The sequence below is a fragment of the Diorhabda sublineata genome, chromosome X (genome assembly GCF_026230105.1).
Source record: "Diorhabda sublineata isolate icDioSubl1.1 chromosome X, icDioSubl1.1, whole genome shotgun sequence".
In the NCBI taxonomy this organism is placed as follows: domain Eukaryota; kingdom Metazoa; phylum Arthropoda; class Insecta; order Coleoptera; family Chrysomelidae; genus Diorhabda; species Diorhabda sublineata.
The window spans coordinates 5,866,775-5,887,723 of NC_079485.1; the positions used below are offsets into that span (position 1 = coordinate 5,866,775).

The 20,949-nt window shown below is 32.0% G+C and overlaps 2 protein-coding genes across 2 annotated transcripts; one reads left to right on the forward strand and one right to left on the reverse strand.

The window, feature by feature from the left end:
* Window positions 1–1,251: 1,251 nt before the first annotated feature.
* Window positions 1,252–1,707, forward strand: LOC130451826 (protein FAM200C-like). The gene has a single exon (XM_056791113.1). It carries the CDS (start codon window positions 1,252–1,254, stop codon window positions 1,705–1,707), a length of 456 nt encoding a protein of 151 aa, XP_056647091.1.
* A 1,532-nt stretch (window positions 1,708–3,239) lies between these two features.
* Window positions 3,240–20,945, reverse strand: LOC130451130 (60S ribosome subunit biogenesis protein NIP7 homolog). Its single transcript, XM_056789949.1, has 8 exons — window positions 20,722–20,945; window positions 17,186–17,453; window positions 12,691–13,864; window positions 12,244–12,468; window positions 10,398–10,514; window positions 5,698–5,853; window positions 5,408–5,633; window positions 3,240–4,067 (listed from the first exon to the last, which is right to left on the reverse strand). Exons 6-8 carry the CDS (start codon window positions 5,751–5,753, stop codon window positions 3,807–3,809), a joined length of 543 nt encoding a protein of 180 aa, XP_056645927.1. The 5' UTR covers window positions 5,754–5,853; window positions 10,398–10,514; window positions 12,244–12,468; window positions 12,691–13,864; window positions 17,186–17,453; window positions 20,722–20,945; the 3' UTR covers window positions 3,240–3,806.
* Between the last annotated feature and the right edge of the window lie 4 nt (window positions 20,946–20,949).

The window sequence follows — 20,949 nt, forward strand, 5'->3', positions numbered from 1 at the left end:
AAGTGAATTTTTCTCACTTTGAGAATGTCCTAGTCGAAGTATTTGCTGTGATTGAATGTAGGCTTGCGATACTTAATTGACAACATAGAAACACAGTAATCTCAATGTGTATAGACAGCAGAGCTGCTATTTAAGTAAAATAGTGCTCTATGCGCTTGTGGTAGAACATAAAAAGTCCTACAAGAGATGGCGAGTGAGGTTCAGTTCGTTTGAGTACCTTGTTACAAGGCTGATTCTTGGTGCAGCCAAAAATATCTCTATTACATCCATCAGTAGTCTGCTCGCAAGGCAGGTTCTGCGGAGATGGATGGAAACATCTCGAACATTAAATCACCCTAATAAATAATACTTAATATTATTGAGAAGTGAATTAGAAATTATAAAGCATTGGATATATATTACTATTATCTAGATCAGTGGTTCCTAACCTGGGGGCGATCAGTATGAAAAGGTAGAAAAAATTAACGTAACTTTCCTGTAGAGTAGAAACAAGGTAGCGTTTTAAAAACAAATTCACTCTTTTTAAAGAAAATTATGGGCAAAAAAATATGCAAGTGTGCAGGATAGAGTGATAGAGTTGCGTAATTCCTCAGGGCTCGTTGGTCACGCGCCGGTAAGGGAATTGGCGCGAAGTAGTTGAGTCACCGGCTAATTTTAGCTGGCAAGGTCACAGCGCTACCCCCTCCACTGGCACCACCATCACAGGTTAGTGTTGCGGGTGTGTTGTTGTTAGTGCGTACACATCTAGACTTCGTGTCAATCACAACACTCACTCCAGTTTGTCATACGTCTTCTATGTCTTTAGTAGGCTACGCCAGTGACTACATTGTGCGTATCTGTATAGTATTCGTTCGTTAGTTTTGAAGCACGGAAAACCGCGCATGATGGATTCGAAGAAAAAGTAGCTCAGCTGAGTATTTGAAATACGGTTTTATTGTATTACCAAAAAATGTGCAGTTTCCACATTGTCTTTTGTGTGATAAAACATTTACCTTCGCGGATGAAAGAACATTTATCAATAGTACACAGTGACAAAATGAATAGAGACAAAAGACGTCAGCTATTTTCAAGAGCTCAAAGCTAAAGCAGAAAAAGGTGCCGATTTAAGTGAACTATTTAAAAAACGAGTAACCGATGTTGACAAAGGTCTTCTTGCTTCTTACGAGGTAGCATTATTGATCGCTAAACGTGTAAACTTCACAAGATTGGCGAAACTCTTGTTTTACCTGCTGCAAAAAAATTGTTGAAAATATGTTAGGCGAGGGTTCTAGTAACAAAATAAGCCAATCGGTGCCTTTAAATAACAATACTGTTTCCAGGCGAATTGATGAAATGGCTGCAGACGTCGAATCAAAACTTACAGACATGCTAAAAAAAAGGAAATTTACTTTACATATAGATGAATCTATTGTAATTGTTAACAAAGCAATTTTGTTGGCCTATGTGAGATTCATCAATGAGCAGAAGGAAATTACTGAGGAAATGTTAGCAAGAAGTTTGATCACTGATGCGCAGGGGTTATCCATTTTTAATGTATTAAAAGAGTATTTTGAGAAAAAGGATATTCCCCTATCAAACGTAAGCGCCGGCGCTACAGACGGAGCTCATGCCATGTCTGAGTTTCTGGCCTACCCGAAGAAAGAAGTTCCAGGCGTTATCATTATACACTGCGTTATCCATCGCAAACACTTAGCAGCAAAAAATTAAGTGGTATATTGCATGAAACCCTTCAACTAGTAATTAATGCGTAAATAAGATAAAAGCCAGTGTCCTGAATGATTGTCTTTTCCGACAACTATGTCACGAAAATGATGAGGAATTTGAGCGGCTGCTTCTTCACACGGCCGTGAGGTGGCTTTCAAAATGAAATTGTTTGCGGTGATTTTTTGAATTGTTCGAAACAGTGACTGCGTTTCTCGACTCACTGAATTGAGTCAAGCATTGAGAGCAGATTCTAGATTGCATACCTGCATGAAGCTGCAAGGAAATAAGATGAATCTTATCAAAGCAAAAGGACTTATCAGTTCGTTCGTTGCCAAGTTTACCATTTTCAAAGGTAATATAGGTCGTGGTGAACTGTGTCAGTTTCCATCCTTACAAAAATGCTCAGAATATCTCCATCTTCAAGATGACCTCATCTTCACTTTCACGGACCACCTTGACAAGCTAAAATGTCACATGGAATCAAGATTTGAAGATATTGTCAATCTTCAAATTCCAGATTGAGTGTTTGATCCACTTTCGTTTGACGCGGTGGACACCCTTGAACATATTTTGGTAAGCCTGGGTAAATCTCATGGACTCTTATCCAAAACTGTGGGAAATGATTGAATCCCTTGTAATCTCATTTCCATCCACATATTTAGTGGAAAAAGTACTCAGCTCTGTCGTCCAGCCCCTCACAAAACAAAGGAACTAATTGAAGGTTTGCACCTTCACCTGACCAACATACAGCCGGATATTCAAACTTTGACTGCAGTCTTCGTGGACTGTGCAAGGGAGCCATTAAAAAGTTAAATAAATTAAATTGAAATTATAAACATTTTGTAAAATTGGTAGCGAATTCTATGACGCAACTTTTCTACTCTTATTCCACAATCTACAGATTAAGTTTAGGTTTTAGTAGCATGAGTAGCTAAAAGAAAAAATACTTTGGACTGTACTATTTGGGGGTGTAATTTATTTCGGGGCCAAAAAGACTTAAATTTCATCAAAATCGTAAAAGCAGTTTTTTGATAGAACAGATTTTTTCAATTTTTACTCGAAATACAGTACAGCCTTAAAAATACCCACAAAACCACCAAATTATTACACTCTTCATTTAATTTGAAATAACTATCAAAAATTTGTTTCTTTACCAGGTTTACAAGATACCCAAAATTTTAAATTGAGCTCAAACTCATGAGATGAGACTGATGAGAGGAAGAATTCTGGATACATCTACATTGGTTAATTATTTGTTGTATATAGTAATAAATCATTTAACAGAATAATTCAGTCTATTATTTTTACAAGTTTCTTACATTTAAATATGCATATCGTACTAAGAGAAGGGGGGCGACAGGGGTGAGTTGTTTTCCACTAACGGGCGATACCTCATAAAAGCCATTGATCTAGATCATTTACAAGCCATCTGATTACTCTAGCCGTTAATTGTATATGGCATTTTCTTTCTCTTTGCACAGGTGTAGGTTCACCCATATCTAGGTAACAATTTTAATTGAAACACAATTGTAGTCGTGAATTATAATATTGGTAAACATAAACTTGAGTAGTTGATTATTTTAATTGTCTCCTCATTTGCTTAATCAAATTCTATTTGATCAGAATCATTCACACAAGTTGATGACCTTCACTGTTATTGGAAAGGTTGGATTTTTTCAGAAAGTCTTTTTAAGCTTAGGCACACCCACTCTTAAACACAGCTCTGTAAGGAACACATGTACATCTAGAAGTTCTGTGTACAAGACATAATAAAGCTGCAATTACATATAGATGAATAGTCAACCTTCCTAATTTCCACTAAAAGGTTCTTTAGATTGTCTACAATTGTTACAATTACTTAATAATTTAGGTTTTTCACCGTAATTTCATTTCGTGAAGTTTCAAGACACACTTTACACTGTCACTATGCGAACACACACTTTCATTATATCTGTCAGTAATTTTGATCACCACACATTACTATCTCTAAAAACTAAGTGGCATATAAAATTTATATACATGTTATCCTTACATTGGCTTTATTGGTAAAAAAAATAATTCAGTTTATTTTATTGATACAAAAAGTAATTTAGTTCATATTTCTACAACAGGTCCTCTTCTGATCTTATATATTCACCAATATCTGCTTGATGGAAACAAACACTAGCTAGAGGTTCAGCATGCTTACACTCTGCAGTTGATCTAGCAGCTACCCCAAATCCTAATGGTAAATCTGACATACTATAAACAACTACTCCTTGGTACTTTTCTGTATTTTCACTTATTCGTCCCAATCCTGATTTTGCTACATGATTTCCATACAGGAACTGTTGTTCAGCAGAAGCTTTTAACCAAATTTTACTCTAAAAACCATTTACATAAGTTGTAATTGAAGTATCAAAAATGCCTTTATTTTTTTATTGTTATGTCTTCACCTTAAACTGGTAATCCCTTTTCTCTGAAAACTAAATATCACATGATACAAATACTAGCTAAACCTATATGACTTTCTCATGTAAAAACAGTAAGTACATAACTGCCATGCATTAGCATAGAAAAACTTGTCAACGCTTTTTGGGTTATAGTAAAATTCTATTAATTGCATTTTTGTGATTATGTAAGCGATGTATTGAAGGTGAGGCTAATAATTCAACTTAATCTTGCCTAAATTTCCCTTAAAAGACTTTGCAGTTAATCCTTTTTGTTATTTTTACACAACTGGAATATAGCAGCTTTTCAACCAATGTAAATTTGAATACTGTAAGTTTATAATAATTCAATATTGTTTCAGTCATTTTTAATATTTGAGCAGAGTTTAACAGTGTTAAACTATTGAATTGAATTAAAGTTTTTTCCAAATGGGATAATTATCAATGGGCCAAGTTAAAAATTTCATAAGGGCAATTCTAAGTGGTAAAAAATGTCTAACATTAAAAATTGACACAATGTACAACCATGATCTGTCATACATTTTGTTTTTGAAAATATATGAAGTTACACCTCCCGAAAATTCCACCTATTTCAATCATTTCTGGAAATAAAACATATAATTTTATCTCCTTTATCTAGTTTTGGTGACATATCATGTTTACAATAATCAAAGAAGATTTTAAGGTTTACCCAAAAAACATGTTTTGACATCATTTAATTAATTGAAATTATAAAATTTAACTGCTCTGATATTGATTAGACTGGAAATTATTTGGGGATTTCTCTTGACTTTTCAGCCACTCTGCACCCATACAACGTATAGGTGCAGAGGATATATATACATTGTTCTACTTCCAAAATACAAAGACTTCTCCCAAGGGAGGCTATTTTTCTGTGGTTGTGTCCAATTTCCCAAGGTGCTAGTACTACTCCTTCAAGGTACTTCAAGCCTTTTAATTAAAGGGCAGGACATTCACAGAGGAGATGCTCTGCTGTTTCCATTGATTAACTTTTAAACTTTTTAAAAAATTTCTTGATATTTTAGACAGATGCTTATTTATTGGAAATCAAAAAACTATATCATCCCAAATATTCAGTATAAAAAACTAGAATTATAACAATGATAATGTGTTTTAATAAATAATTTAGATATTAATTGATGTTGATCTTGTTAAAGATTTCCTATCTACTTCCGACATAATTATATTGTTATTTCCTTTATGTAGAGAGCAAAATAATAGGGAATCAAAAAACACAAAATCATATTAGTTACCTGAGCATACGGAGCTAAATAATGTAAAGCAGTAACATGTAATCTAAATTTGTTGGACTTTGTGAATTTTCCAAAACATGTTCCAACAGATACTAGGTGATCAGTAGGAATGGTATTAGCTAGCTTCAATATTTTTTCTGAAATATAATATACTCTATCTTTTTTTTCTCTAAAGCAATATAGCCCATCTGGACGTTCTACTAGAAGTTTCACATTAGGTCCAATACTAAAAAAATGTTCAGCTTATAATGATACACTAGGATAACAACATATAGTTATAATATACTTACTACTTGGCTAACTTTTCAAAAAGAATTTTTGTTCTTTCATCAGATAATCGTTTCATTATGTTATAATGTGCTATTATAGCAATAATATAAACTTATTATTTTTAGGTTAATTGTCGATTCAAGAACACGTGCTTATTTTGGCCTTTTTCTGCAAACCTGTAAAGCGCGGTGAAAATAACTACCACCGAATGCTACCAAAATTTTATATGACGATATTTAAATGAAAAAAATATCGGGATATTTGATAATCAAAGTAAATTTAATTAAATTCACCTAAAATGATGCTGAATAAGTACATAATTGTTTAAAGAAAGTCTTTGCTTCATACAACCCTTAGTATTTTTTCTTTACTTTTCAACTGAATTAAAACTTCTTAATGAAATATCCAGACTGTTTATAACTAATTAAGATTGCTTAAAATTGGGTTCCCCATAGCTTAATTTGAGTGAAAAATTCTAACTAATTAGATGAGGTGGTTTTTTCATTAGTTTAATTTTTTAATATTCTCTAAAGTTAGCCACAAATACTTTTTAGAACTGAAAATTTAAGATGACTAATAAATTTCATTATTCCCGTTTTCGGTTATGAGCGGTTAAAATAGAATTTACAAATTTGTAGAACATTTAATAAAATGCTGATCTAGATATATCGTCTGAACTTACTTTACTTATAGTAGTTGCAATAAAACATACTCTCCACGCAGCAACCATTCGAATAACCAAATGATTATGCTTATTTAAACCCTCAAGAAGATAAATTTTATTAGGAATTCAGATTTTATTAATCAGTAATAGTGATATAAATAATAATTATTGTTATGTTTAAAAAAGAAACGTGTAGAATATGAAGGAATTTGTTTATTATCTGGGCGGTAACTATTAAATTATTCTAAATATAATGAAATCCACTCAAAACAAAAATTAAATATCATCTTATAGACAGGATTAAACGAAAACTTTAAAAGAAAATACAATAAAATAAGCTCTGAAGTTCCAGAGACATTACATCATCATAATAGAAAATTTTCACCAAAAAATACATTTATGAAATCATTTGAAGATATTACAATCCATAGCATTTGCATAAAGTAGATTTGTAAAGCTTAATCACATCCAAAAAAATGCGATTAATCTACTATTCCACCTAAAATTGTTCTTGTTATTCTTATCTTATTGGAAATTGAAGAAGAGAAACTAATTATGGTAGTACCTGCACTAGTTAAAGAAGTACACAGTAAAGAACAAATTATCAATTTCAAGATTAGTTCATACTCTTCTAATATATGTGATTCAAGTATTTTCTTTTTCTTTTAAAAGAAGTTGAAAAGATTGTAAAGGTATGAAAACAGCACAAATATTATAAACGTAATTCGCTATTTTCATGAGAATTATTCAAACAAAATATCATAATGAATTGAAGACATAGTTTTATTTGGTTTATATTGGTTCCCATATATGAGTTTATAATAAGAAAAAAATAGGGTGTTTGACATGAATAGATAATGACGGAATTGTTGGATATAAACTTTATCAAATAAAAACATCAGAAACTAATACTATTAATCTTAGATGGTGGACTCTTGAAAAACGCTCCAAGCATTGCCTAAAAGACATAATTAATAAATATTAATGAATATTTATTTAAATAAACTATATTTTAAAATGCTATAACAATAATTAGTGAAATAAAATATTACACAGAATATTATGTGAACGTTAGATAAACCTTAGCCAGTTAAAGATTTATTAATATAAATTAATAATTTAATTGGATCAAATTAGTTTGGTATTCAACATGTGAACCTCCCTTAGAAAAAAAGCACGTCTTATAATTTTTCAAGTAAACTTGTCAAATTTATAACTGTCAGAATTTTTGAAAACGAGAACGAGCTTTGAAATACAGACAAAAAATGGATGAACACAGTGAAGAGAGCTATGTAGCCAGCGATGATACGGACGAAGAATTCTATTCCCAAGTGTATCAAAATATTGTTTATACAATACACAAGTGTAAGTATATAAAATAAATTGTATATGATATATTGCGATCAATCTATTTTCTCATAAAATTCTAACATTTTGTAATTGTTTCTAGGCCCAGTGCTCCGGGGATTATTTTTGAATTGGTGCAAATTGTCGCCAAAGGAAAAAACATTTTTGAATTATTTATCTAATTACATATTAGACAGAGATCAAATTGACTTGTATCCACCTATTATAGGAGGTTTAGAATATTGGAGTGATGTCCAAGATACCCAAGGAGCCTGCGGTTTTAATGCAAATCCTCTAAATTTCAAATTTGATACAGCAATTGAAGAGCAAATATTCGAAACAATTGTTGTAATTGATGAGGTGGTAATGAATTTGCTTTTGAGACCCATGTTATGCAAGGACATTCAGAAAGTTCACACCAAAAAAGACGATATCGCGGGACAAGGAGACGGTTAAACACGTACAGTTTTGAAGAAGTTTTTGAATTCTTGTTATTTTTTGATAGTTTCAATTTTCAGATGTAGTTTTTCTACATTTCAGTTAAATAAATCGTTCTAATTGTTTTTAGTTTTATTAACAACAACCATCAAATTGAAAACTACATATAATATTGAGTTCAAAATATTGCAATTTTATCAATATCATTTGAATAAATTTAATGAGTTACATGCTGATTTATATTGATTTCATAAATCAACAATGTTGAGTAATTGCACTGTAGTGGTCTTGCAAATTGATATTATAGTACACCCAGAGAGGAAACAGATAAATCTTGAATGAAAATAAATAGTGTAGTAATAATAGTACCTAGTATATCTCAAGTTGTACTGAGCCATAAAAAACGAAAATATTATTTATTACTTTTCTAAATCTTTTAATTGCTGATGAAGAAGGAATTATGAATGGAACTGAAAAAGAGAAATAATTCAATAAGAATTTAATCACTGTAATACATATATATATATATATATATATATATATATATATATATATATATATATATATATATATATATATATATATATATATATATATATTTATAATGCAGGGTAATTCCCTGGAAGAAGTATATAATGTAATTAATAAATTAAAATTGTTGTAAAACATTATTTTCGCCCTTAATTAAATATATTATTCAATATTTGGGTACAAATGTAACTAGTACAGTTACTTTCACGTTAAAATAAATAAATAAATCAAAAGCTATGATTACAGGAGCACCTTCAAATAACAATTAACAATAATAATTTTATCATTAAATTGGGTTGGATGGTGAGAAGAAATTTATTGTCCATAAGAACTAGAATTAATTTAGAAGAATATGGTTCCTAATTCACCCCCTTAAACTATTGTATTTCACTTATTCAGTTTTAAAAGAAGGAAAAGTTCACTTTCAGGTACGCCTGGTCAGTATTTACGCATTTACACAATCAGGATTGTCAGCAACACCTTAGTGGTAACTATGGACAGTTGCAAACAATTTTGCTTTCCTGTACAAATATATCTCATGCGAGATTTGAATCAATTTTCCATGACTCAGCTTTCAAGAATCTGCCCAATCTCAAGTTTTCCGTGCAGGGCCGAGCCTAGGGTATCCGCTGCTCGGGTGCAAGAACAATATATGCCGCCCTATTAGCGTACTTAGTCGAAATTTGATTAGTGAGGCGAGATATGAGGTAAATTTAGCCGGATAGTTTTTGCAGCAAGCGGCTTATTCTTTATTATTACCTATTTATCAACGAAATGCACTTTAAGCTTTGCGACTAAATATTTTTTGCATGATGGGGTTCTGTTATATTTTTTTAGAGACATTTTGCCTTTTGCCGCCCGGGTGCCATGCACCCCTTGCACCCCCGACACGGCTCGGCCTTGCTTCCGTGGTTAGCCTACAACCTAGTGCAACTGTGTGTCCAAAATTTAATAGTGAAAGGAAGTGTGTTCGACATAATTTACTACAGAACTAAATTTACACATATAGTTTGTCCTTGATTTTTAAATATTTATAATGTCCAAATGTTCCGTAACCGTTGAGAACCTGTGTTATGAAATAATAACACAAGTTTAAACTTGTTTTCTTCGATAAAAAGTGGTAAACAGTTATGAGAATCATTGAATCCATATAAGATCATCTTAACCAGTTTAATAACAACAAAAATATTCTATTTATACATCCATTTTATCATTTTGATTTTCAAGCCCCATGTTTCTCCAACCATTTTGCAGAAATGTATAAAACACTTCGTGCCTTACAGCTTACTTGAAGATGTTATCTCCATGTCAGTCTCCGAATGAGGATCACTAGGAGATATCTTATATCTCACTTGAGGGCTAGTTCGACCCTGCTCATTCTGAGGGTGTTTGGAACGTATTTGTTCCTCATAGAGAATGGAACTAGGTCTTTGAGGGGTTTATGTCAAGACCTTCATTGACACACCATTTCTGAACGATTTTTAGGGCAGATTGCATTTGTATCAATACAGTATCATTATGCTTACCCCGCACAATTATCGCCAGGAAAACTGCGTATCCGCAGTTCCAGAACTATTCGCCTTGCGTTCAGCAGTATTACATATGTAAGAGATATTTCACTAGCACGGTTTTCTAAGAAATGATTTTTGTTGGAAACATTTAAAACTTATTTCTTACTTTTTCTCATTTTTGCAAAAGGAGCAACTGAAACACGTTTTTGAACTTCGTGTTCATATTTACCTTAAATCTTATTTCTATCCTAAGTACTTTCTTCAAGGCTTAAACTAAATCCTTCGTGTAGAAGCATGTCATCCGTATCACGTAACTTGTTCTTGCAATTGCTCTTGGTCATTTTTCCTACGAGGGCATGTAAAATTGATTGTTTATCACACAAGATTTGAAGAGAAGAATAACAGAAACATACAGAAAGCTCAGTAGTTCAGAGAATGAGAGTAGACTTTATCACTGTTTAGAAAATAATCGACATTTTGAAAATTTAATAAAATAAACTAATTTTATTACAAAACACTTGTGACATAAAATATATATTGTTTTATTGATTTCTCCAAGAGTACTAAAAAGTAAAATCAAGTATTTTCTTTTTTGAAAAGGTACTTAAAATAGTGAGGTATCACTCAGCCCCCTTTCGTTTCAAGATTGTGTAAAATCAACTCACAAACTACCTCCCAAATAACGGGGTTTTGCATACGTTTGAGTCTCTTTAGAGACCAAACCACAGTGATTGGTACATATTCAAATTGGTACCCTGTATATTAATCAACTAAATTTCACATTTATTTCCATAGTTGAACAACTTAAAGTTTTAAAGTGAAAGAGGTTTATGTTCAGAACTTCATTTAAACTCCAACTCTGAACGACTGATAAGGCAGATTGCATTTGATCCAATACAGAATCATCCAGCTGATCCAGCACAATTATCGCCAGGATAACTGATTCAACTCCTCGTCTTACCCTGATGGATGGAATGTCTTAGTGTGTTGGAGATGACATCATTAATATCTATGGCATATGGCGCTATCTCTTTATAATCCATGGCTTTTTTCAGGTTCCTGGTTAGATTATACAGGTCAGAAGCAGTCGACTTACCATTTTGGAATGCAAATTGTAGGTATCTTTGTAATCAGTTCTCTCTGATGTAGGAATCAATAATTTTTCTCCATCGTTTTCAGAAGGAAGGAAAATAGACTGACCGGACTTTACAATTTAGCTTCTGAGCTAGGTATTCTCTCTGATTTGGGGATGAAGCTAACTCTAACATCTTTCCAGGACTCAGTTATGTAACTTCATGTGAAGCTAGCACGAAAAAGCACTATAAGCCTTCTTATAAAGATTGGTAGTCCTTTTTGGAGTAGAATAGGGTACATTTTATAGCCCATGTGATACTTTCTGTAGTAAAGGTTTGGGAAACGATCTTACGAGTCCTGCTTTGGCTTTTCAACCTTCTGGCTTCCTTCTATAACATTAGAGCCTGGAAAAAGAGTATCTAAGAGTAGCGAGACTGTTTCATACCTAACCATTCCTTTCTGTACTCTAGTGACGGTTGGTGTATCCACGGCTTCGTAGAGGTCACGCATATCTTTGAAGTATTCCTTGGTTGGTACCCTATACGCAGTCTTCATTTTCCTGGAGATAGAAAATCTGTAATAAAGAGATCTGGCCATTTGTCTCAAACGTGCCAGGTAGTGATTCCATCAGGGCACATCTCGGTTGGTTTTGAGAATTTTTGTTGAGTATTTTCTTTGCATACTAGGTTCAATTTCTTAGTAGTGTTTACTACAAACTCTCTTGGGTGTTCCTCATCGACTCTGAGAAGGTCGAGATATTGGTCCCAGTTCGTGCGCCTCATATTTTTCTTTTTTGTTTATTGCTAGACATTTGCTTCAAGATCGAAACGAATGTACATATGGTCGGAAAGACATGCCAATGGCCGATTTTATGTTGTAGTGCTGACTTACAAGAGTGAGATCTAAGACTTTATCTCTAATTGCCTTATAGAAGGTTGGTTGGCTACTTACATTTGCAACTGTTACTTCTTCTGTAATTCAATCATTAAAAAGATTCTCACCTCTTTTGTTGATGTTTGTGCTCGCCCAGCTTTTATGTACGCGTTGTTGTCACAACCTAAGATATATTGTAGATTGTGATGTTTGCAATAGTTTATGAAGGTAGAGACAGTTTCCAGTGGTTACACATCTTTTACATGGTGGTAGGTTGTAGCAATTACTACCCCGACCTTTTTCATTGCAGATACGCGTCAATTTTTACTGCTGCGACGTCGCATTGTATAAACCTAGAAATAGGAAAATAATCAATATTTTTTTTGATTATTAGAAATGCCTTTGATTTCATTATCTAGAACCCAGGATTCATGGATAAAGAGGACGCCAATATTTTATCTTATAAATCTACAAGTGGCCACATAGTTGCGGCCTTAGTGTGATAGAGATTTATTTGAAGGCATCAAATGGCTATCATTTCTGTTTAGGTTAGTAGTTAGCTCGTGCGTACTCACCTATAGAGCTCGGCGCAGTCTTTGGAGCTGCGGTTTTATCGTCTTTGGCTAGTTTTACTGTTCCCAGTCGATTAATCAATAATGAAGTCTCTTAACTTTTAAAGCCTCGCTGCTAGCATAATCAATCTTACTTCTTCCACATAGTTTTTGCTTGTATCAGTGGACTTGAGTATTCTTTAGCTGGGAAGTTGTTTCGAATGCCGATACACGACAGTTTTTTCTGTGTTTTATGGGACAGGCTGTTTGGAAAATAGCTTTAATGGATGACCTTTTTGGCTTTAGTCTGGTTGATGTAATTGATAACAATATGTACCAATATTAAGCTGACACCTCGAAACATAGGCCCAGGTTTTTCTTTACAAGACAGAATGAGCCAAGCCAGTCGATCTTCTAGTTTTGTTTCATAGTTGAGGCGTCTTGAGAGTAGTTAGCTTTCACCACGTCCAGGGCCCCACTATAATGTGTTCTCCTATTGACTTTTTCCCTATAAGCTTTTCCTTCCCTGTAGGCGATGGTCAGTTCACACAATTGTAGATGGAAATGCAATAAAATATTTTACTAATTCATTTATCTACAAATATTTTCAAAATAATTTAATGTTCTTTTTGAAAGGCTATGAAACATTAACATCATGATTTTCAGTAAACTACATTTATTGAGAGTGGAAAACAGTAAATGGATTTTTTGCACTGAATCTATTGATTCTAGGTTATAAAGATAAAATTAATTCAAAATGTGCACTGGTTAACACACTTCATAAAAACACAGGCCATGTTTACAGGTATATTTGTTATATTATGTTGCATTAACCTGCAATTACAATAATTTTCTTATAAAAGAAATTTCTGATATTTTTTCCACTGCTCTCTTCTTATCTACAGACTTGTACATTGTACCAATTCGAAAATTTCGATGTCAACACTTGAGCTAAGCTATAGGGTTATATAAAGGGTTCAATTTTTCAATTCTATCTTTACGTTCATTTGCTGATCTCATTTGGGGTTTTCCTCTTTTAATTTTATATTTCAACGGTATCAGTTTTATTATCTCCTTTTTGATATCTCTTATTTAACAAATTTTTTACATATCTAGATTTTCTACTTTCATCGATCTTCAGTTTTGACTTGCAGATCATTTCATATTTCCTTTGTCATTGTGGTTCAAAAGAACCTTCCTAGAATATCAATAATATTATTAACTATTTAATTCAAAAGCATGTTAAGGTTATATTACTATCCTATCCAGTGGAAGCTCACACACATATAATGATAAATAAACACGGAAAACTTCCAACCAAAACGAGCCCTCACAAGCCAAAGGGTCTCCTTTCTATAATATCCAAAGTCTTCGAATGGTTATTATTGGACAGAATAATACAGTGACTCCTATTGAAGAGCTTATACCAGACTATCAATTTGGTTTGGGAAAGGAATGCACAACAATGCAGCAATGTGAATAGAATCAAGATAAGCCTAGAATAGAAGGAAATGTGCTCTGCAGTTTTCTTGGACATAAAAGTATGCGATAAAGTATGGCATGAAGGACCTCTGTACAAAATTAAATAACACCTGCACTATCAAGTATATTAACCTCAAATCATACCTAGAAGATAGATAGAGTTAAATTCAAGCAAAACTATCAGATTATCATGAAATAAATTTAGATGTACCCCCAAGGCAGTGTTCTGAGGCCCTTCTTGTATCTACTTTTTAGAGCTGATATACCATCCACTCCTAAAACACTCACAGCAACGTTTGTAGATGATACAACATTAATTTCACCATATAAAAATCGAACTGAAGCATCTGAAAATCTTAAAAAAACTATTCAATACCCCTGGAATCGTGGTGTGAAAAATGAAAAAAACAAGTAAACACAAATAAATCGAATCAAATTACGTTTACCACAGAAAACAGCTAGACAAAAAAATTAAAAATATGTATTAGCTAATAAATAGAATGTCATAGCTAACGATAAAAAGTAAAATTCTAATATACAAAACCATACCTCTATGGACATATGGAATACAGCTCTGGAAATGGAGCAAGCCTCCAAATACAAAAAAATTTTCAGTCATTTCATTACAAAACTTTGCGAATGTTAGTGGACATTCCAAATTTAACCATACACAATTAACTAAGTAAACCATTAATCAATGTTATCTGCTTCAAGATCTGAAGTAAATTTGCAAACAAAGAAAAAAATATTTCCTTCGTATGTTTAGAATTTACCTAGTTATTAAGATGATATCCTCTGAGTATTTTCTTCGTATTATAATTATTTAAAAACTTCCTTAAAGGTTTGCTTGAAAAGTTTCTTTAAGATTTTCTTTTACTCTTTATATTGGTTTGTTATGTAAACAATATTTGACATTTATATTACAGGGGACCTATGTCAACTGTCCAAAGTAGAGCAAGTTTATGATTAACTTTAGATCTATGATTTACGAACCATCTTTCACGAGATTTGATGTGCGCTGGTGATTGATCTGAACAAGGTAGATTTTTGGATCCCAATCCGTTTCCTTAGAAACGATGAAGTTTGACAAAAAACATTTCATTTGAAAAAATTTGAGTGAAGTTCATTATATTATTTGAAAGAGAAAAGATTCTGTAAAAATGTTCAGAAATATTAGCTCTTTCATCAAAATTAATAAGTGGAGGTACGTTAGCACCAAAATAAATACACCATTGATCCAAGCAGCAGGAAAAGAAAAAATAAAGAAACAAGATGCAACATCCATAAGGTACAATGTTTGTAGGGAGCACGTTCTACCGAAACAAAAGTTTGTTTTTGGTAATGAAGCAGTCAAAAACGAATCTGTTGCTGATAATAAGGAAACTGAACAAGATAAGAAGCAACAAGAAGCAGTTAAGAATGTTTTGCCAGAATTCCCAACTGGTAAACAGATCAGTCCATTTACCCCTTCATCTACGAGACGGAGTGTAGTATTACCATTAAAAACGTCTAAACTGGCTAATCCATTCCCAGAACCAGTGAAGTTTTTTCCTTCGGCTACTGTTTCAGATGAAGAGAAAGCGAGACAAATGCAAGATAAGTTTCCAGTTCCTCGAAGCATTAAAAAGGCTCCCAAACGTAATTAGGAAGTCTATATGACTACATATATTAAATTAAATGTAGATTATTCATCACTGTAATTTTGGAACAGCAATAAAAATTATATCGTATTATTGATTTCTTGTATTTTCTTTGAACTAATTTTTAAAAAGTTGATAAAAATATGAAACATTTAATGAATCTATATGGTGTAAAATTTCAGTTGGTAATAGAAACTCTATATATATAAAAACATATTGGATACACCTCATATATCTAAAAAAAAATTTCAAATGAATGCTAACGATTTTTATTTGATATTCATAAATATCTTGGTCCTTTTAATAGAAACAATTTGTGAATATTTTGATAAAGACCAAAATTAGAATGATAAAGAGAATAATAAGAAAGAAATCAACCTCAATACTAAGCTGTGGAAGCAAGTGGGATCAAAACACCATAAGAGAAATGAACAAAAATACCATCAAATGGTACAAGGATGACTATAAAACAGCAAACAGAACTGGAATAGAAGTGTACTGGCCCAGAACCAAATACTCTGAAAGCCTGGGCAACACACCAAGTATTTTTCAAGCAGAATTTTATGCAATAGAAAAATATATCCAGTTCAATCTAGAGAGGAATTATCTCAAGCAGCTCCAATATCATAGAATCCAAACTAGTTTGGGAATGCCTGGACAAGTTAAATGAGCTAGGCAAGAAAAATAAATTTACCCTGCAATAGTTTCAGGGACATATCGGAGTGAAGGGAAAGGAAATAGCTGATAGATTCGCTATAGTAGGGGCAGACAAACCATTGATAGGACCTGAACTCTTCTGTAATATCATATACAGAACAATAGAAAAAAATAATGGAAAAAAGGTAGATTGGGGTAAACCCAATTACTGGCATAATCTACAGGGGCTGAAACAGTAAAAACTCCTGGGAAAAAATAAACAAAGATCTGCTGAATGTATTAGCATAAGTAAGAACAACAAATGAATACTAACGGGAATTCTATCGGTGCACTTTCGCTTCAATGGACACCTGAAGCGTTAGAGTTAGCAGATAATGCAGTCTTCACATTCTGTTGCAAAGAGGATGAAGCCTCTATCCACATTCTCTTGAAGATTGAGACACTATGGAGCTCCACAGCACTACACCTGGTAGCGTATTAAATAGATGACGAAGATCTATAGCAGCTACATCTATTCCACATTCTGAACTTCCTGAAAGAAGTGGGATTAATATATCAGCTGTAACCACTGGGCTCTCCAGTATCGCAGCAAGAAAGAGGGACACAATGGATAGTTTGAGTCTTGGTGTACATGGTCCCCTAATATACATACATAGGATGATATAGACCACAATTAGGATGGTAAATCAAAAATAGTTTCTATTCATGTATTTATCTCAATTATTTTTTTCTTGACTTACTTTCAAGTTTAATCGACACCCAATCATCCCTATGGAACTGACTGTACAAACTGGAAACAAGAAATATATGGAGTTTGGTCAAATGTGAAGGTTGTGTTCGCTAGTTTTTTGGATTATGATGGAGTGGGACATCGTGAATTGTTGCTAGATCACAAGTCGATAAGGTTGGCATGATTGTTGCAACAGGGTCCAGCTCACACATTTTTGCTTGTGATTTTTTAGTTAAAAACACTCAGTAATCATTCGAGTGCATTCACCAACCATCTTACTGTAAAAAAAACAGGAAGTTAGTGATTTACCTTGATTAGAGATACTAAAACCTCATCATTAAAATAACTTAAATGCTTCAAATATTAGAAGAGAATTACATTGAAAGGACAAATGGATGGGTGTATCTTTGAACAAATTGGGGATTTCAAGAAATATAATTAGCTTTCTGTTGTATTATTTTTATCAAAAATCAGACTAAGCTAAGTATTTAAAAATTAAAATTATTTGTCTATAAAATTGTTATTCCTTACACTAAAATCCAGGAACAGCACTGTGTTATTTATTGGTTTTAATAGGCATATCGTAAAAGAATCTCGATCCAATACTTTTTGAAATAATACTAAAATTATACTTTTAGTAAGGAATATAAGTGTTTACTGACTCAAATTTATCAACCACCATCTAATGTATAGTATTACATAGCTGATTAAGCTTCTTTTACATGTTTTTGATGACTCTTAGGGTTATCTTAATGTATATATATATATATATATATATATATATATATATATATATATATATATATATATATATATATATATATATATATATATATATATATATATATATACAATAAATAATTACTATGTTTTTGATTAAAATAATGATAATTGCTAGATAGCGGTGGGTAAAATTCTACAAGGCAGTAGTAGATTTACCAGATTCAAGACACAGAAAAATTGCATCGACTGAATATTTTGATATCTGTGTCATGTAGAAAATGATCTGCACTCAAGTGACAGAAAAATATTTGGGTAGCTACTCACGTTCAAATCATGAGAAAGATCCACTGCACCCTCAATGTACTATCTATAGATGTCTCATTGCTATTTGATAATATGTAACAGTCAGCTTTAAATGTATCAACAAAACATACAATGGACTCACAATACAAACTTTGTGGTATACAATATATGCTTTTTATCTATTCCCACCCAATTTAGAATACAGAAAAATGTATAAACTGAATATTTTAATATTTGTTTCATGTTAGGAGACAATTTGATGAATCAAAAGGTACAGGAAAAGTCTTAATTCTCTGAAATATGAGGAAACTTTTTAATTACATGTCTTTTCGCTACCTGATAATATTTAACAGTCAGTGTTTCATCATTTCAACAGAAAATATAATTTTTATACAATAAATACTTTTAGATATGGAATTAAAAGTTATTCCCCTTACTAAAGCATCAAAAATCATATTGAGATCTTTTAAAGACTGATGTGTTTAAACAGGGCATACAGTTAAAGATTTTTTAAGATAAATATGATATTGTTTCAGAATTATAAAAGTTTCATCTCAAATTAAAATTATCAAAGAGAAAATGAATCAGCAAATCCTGACCCCATTTTCAGCTGTTTAATAATATTTTTCAGTCAGTTTAATGCAATGTTATTATTTAATGGAATTATATTATATTTAAATAATATATTTAAATTTTGGAAAAAATATTATATATTTTCACACTTCATAAAACTCAAATTATACAAAGTAATATTCTATGATGCTTAAATTCCTATTCAAGGAATACGCAAATTGTTAGTATCAGACATTTTTGATGTAAGGTTGATGATGATTGGTCAAAAAAATAGCTTTAGTGAATCAAAACATCTGGAAAGTGTAATGAGAAGCCTGGTTTATACAAATAGGTTAACCTGATCAGCAATATATGTCAAAGTTTTAGAAACGTCATTTTGACTTAAATACAGAATTTTTTCTGGGCAAAAATATCTAGCAAAAAACATTCAATGCAATCTGATTTAAATCCAAATGCACCAATATTTATTCCTCGATCTTCGAGGAATACAACCACAAAAAATGCAGAGGCGCCAATTGAAACCACCACTGATCAAAATCCCACGAAACCTCAAGGTTCCAGTCCACCAGAAAAGTCAACAGAACTTGCTGATACTTGCGCACCAGAACCTATTCTGGAAACAAAGCCAAGACCTATACTTGGAAGAAAATTTGATGCGGGTGAGGGCCAAATTCAAGACGATGTTGATGAAGACATTGGGAGAGAATGTTCAGAATTGAAGAAAGAAAAAGAAGACCCCTCTCCTGAAGAAAATAAGTTAGAATGAATTAAGAAGAGGGAGTTAAAATAATTCAAGACATTGTGCTGTGAATAAATTATCGTGTTATTTATTGGTTTCAATAAATGTTGCTAAATAGTTGAAGAATTTGTTTGATTTAGGTTAACTATTAGAATGAAATTTCAATACATAAATAAATTGTGAACTACTATATTCAAGACAAATTATAGCTTATACTTGATTTAAAAAATGCCATTATATTGCTCTTAAAAAAGAAAGTATATTGAAAGTAGGTCAATGATTTAGAATTTATTTTGAATATATAGAAGAACAAATTTGATTAATCTATATTATAATAAAAAATAAATGCATGAGATTCTTAACATCATAAAAATGTAAAAACTAATGGTTTATTAATGTTTGTTTTGATTATTTAGAAAATGGTTTTCAAACATGTTTTCCAGGATGTAATTGTTCAACAAATTCTCAATATACTATAACAAACTAAACACTCAGCTAATAGTCAATTTCGTTTTTATTATCAAAAGATCTCCCTTTAACAGAAAATTTCTAAAATGGAGTAATCCTATGAGATAATGGGGAAAAAGTTGGATAAATTGTAGATCCTGACAATGAGAACAATCGATTAATTACTGGATCCATTTCAAGTAAATACAAAATCATAAGTAGCTTCTCATTGTTAGTGAAATGAAAATTATATTGTTGATCATGTTGTGCCTAATGAAGAACTTTCAACTCGTTTGGATTTCAACGTTCAGTGTTTTCTCAGCAATGTCAATAAACGAAACATCTGTTTATGATTTTATCATGAAATTAATAAAAATTACCAATACGATGTTATGACTAATGACTATTGCTTATACATTTTACAAATAAAAAATTACATTTAGCAAATAGTAAAAGCTAATACCATTCCCCTAACATACATTTATTGAGAAGTCTTAGATAAAGGAAGGGTGGTAGCTTAGTGAAAAGGAAAATCAGCCAAGGGAGGAAAGAGAGCTTAGTGAAGGAGGTAATCAGACAAGGAAGAGGAGGAAACTTAGTAAAACAGCAAAATCAAAATAATTCTAAGGAGCACCCCAATCAAAACTTAGTTCAAACTTGTAGTAATCATTTGAAGGTCTATATCATGCTTTTGTAAATATTTACAACCTTAGGGAACTACGTAAGCAAATAAAAGCCCATTGTTAGAAAATGCAACTTACACTTATCAGTCTGCATCCAAGATGTTAACTTTTTTGGTTATACTTGACCATAGTCACAAAGTATGATGCTAGCATAATGTTACAAGTTAACAAGTTTTAAGAGACAGTAAATTATTTAAAAATTTATTTCTTTACTTTTAACATTTACTATGTTCATCACGTTAGCCTTGCCATTAATTTCAGTAAAATATTTATCAAAAATTCAGAAAAGTAGATGTCAAAATATTT

Bases quoted from the DNA above. Each gene is read 5' to 3' on its own strand.
- LOC130451826 (XM_056791113.1), top strand. From the start codon at position 1,252: ATGTTAGGCGAGGGTTCTAGTAACAAAATAAGCCAATCGGTGCCTTTA.
- LOC130451130 (XM_056789949.1), bottom strand. From the start codon at position 5,753: ATGAAACGATTATCTGATGAAAGAACAAAAATTCTTTTTGAAAAGTTA. The intron at 5,634-5,697 runs GTAAGTATATTA...ACATTTTTTTAG, and splicing joins TTTGAAAAGTTAGCCAAGTA to TATTGGACCTAATGTGAAAC. The intron at 4,068-5,407 runs GTAACTAATATG...AATGGTTTTTAG, and splicing joins ATTTAGCTCCGTATGCTCAG to AGTAAAATTTGGTTAAAAGC.